Source organism: Wasmannia auropunctata, unplaced genomic scaffold (assembly GCF_000956235.1).
Source record: "Wasmannia auropunctata unplaced genomic scaffold, wasmannia.A_1.0 LD336060.1, whole genome shotgun sequence".
Taxonomy (NCBI): Eukaryota; Metazoa; Arthropoda; class Insecta; order Hymenoptera; family Formicidae; genus Wasmannia; species Wasmannia auropunctata.
The window spans coordinates 2625619-2627180 of record NW_012026830.1 but is presented as its reverse complement, the minus strand read 5'-3'; the positions used below and the strand labels follow the sequence as shown (position 1 = coordinate 2627180).

General features: G+C 31.6%; 1 protein-coding gene across 1 annotated transcript in view; it reads right to left on the bottom strand.

The window, feature by feature from the left end:
- Nucleotides 1-274: 274 nt before the first annotated feature.
- The window catches only part of LOC105450632, an 11847-nt gene continuing 10559 nt past the window's right edge, over nucleotides 275-1562 (bottom strand). The window contains exons 3-4 of the mRNA XM_011690564.1: nucleotides 505-624; nucleotides 275-397 (exon numbers count right to left, since the gene is read on the bottom strand). Coding sequence (XP_011688866.1) covers nucleotides 275-397; nucleotides 505-624 — 243 coding nt within the window. The remainder of the gene's footprint in view (nucleotides 398-504; nucleotides 625-1562) is intronic.

Sequence of the window (1562 nt, the reverse complement as noted above, 5' to 3'; positions counted from 1 at the left end):
TACGTAAAGAGCACATTGACAATATTTAGATTTACCAATATAGCAAAATAATATGAACATTCCAGCTGTTGCAGCGATATTGCTGTAGTGTTTTACGCTTGCGTAGAATTATTAGTAGAATATAACAAGTGACAAATATCGATTATTTATGTCAGTTAATATCGAATAACGTTTTTGTAAAGCTCGTATATATCGGTCTACATTTGCATTACTAATCTAATTGTAAGCTGTACTTGATTAGAAGCCGCACTGTCGAGACCACTTGTTGGCTTGTCTAATAAACAAAATAGGTGGCTTGACGATCATTTCCACTCCAATGGAAAGTCTCTTCACTGCTTAACTTATCCGTCAATGTATTCGGGTTTGACAAGCCGAGACTTTCTGCGATATTATTTATCTGACAGAAATAATATATATATACAATTATATTATATGTATCAATCATATCTAAATGTGTATATATAACACGTTGAAACGTTTCTTTCGTAATTTTATTTTACTTACAACTAAATGACTTGCTTTTTTATTTTGTTTAACGTTGAATTTGAATTGTGCCGCTATATGGAGAGTTTCTCGCATCTTGAGAAGCGGCAGTAAATCGAATTGTTGAAGCACATAGCGCACCTATTTGCGGAAATTCTCTTTATTTTGTTTAATACCTTTTATGGTGATAGTTCTCTTCAGTATCGATCAGTTGTTTACCCGATATAATTTTCAATAGGGTGGTCTTTCCCGCGCCAGAACCGATTATCACTGTGACTTTTCCCGATTCAAAATGCCCCGTTACATAATGTAAGATCATTTTCTTAGTCCTACAGTAAACGTTCTTCTTTAACCATGCGACACAAATGCATGTAAAGCGGATAAATAGAATGATAGATATAAAAGAGAAAGAAAGAATAAGGAGCAGAGAGAGACACGTTTCATATATTTAAGTGATCTCTAGATCACTCAAATCAATATAATACTATATGTAATATAAACAATAATTTAATATAACAATTTAATATAACTCTTAATTAAATTATGTAACAACTTAGTAAATTCTTAAAAAAAGTTTCAAACGTTTAAATTAATATTTTATTGTGCAATAGTACCTGCAAACGGATCAACTTTTTATAAGTTCTGCAATATATTTCAAAGAACTTACTGATTGACGCAATTAATATTTTTATAAACCCTCAATACAGCTATCAAACAATCAATAATACGGAGTAATGTTAAATATTGTTTTGATCAATAATATTGATCTAAAGGCCACTTGAGGAAATGCTACTTTCTAATGTCAAAAATAGGAAAGCTACGCGGCTGATGATGACCATGTAGATGTTTGTTAAAAACTTGGACTTTGTATTGCGATATCCTTGTTCATGACGCATAAAGAAAAAAAACAAAAAACAGTTTTATTATCTAATATCAACTTGAACTTAGAACTCAATTGATTCAGTTGTAAACGAGATACAAAAAGTGAACCGAGTTCTCGCGTAAATACAGCCATAGGCGTTTCAACTCGCTATTATGTTTCTTTTTCTTATTGCAATCAAGTGACCTGCAGACGTCAT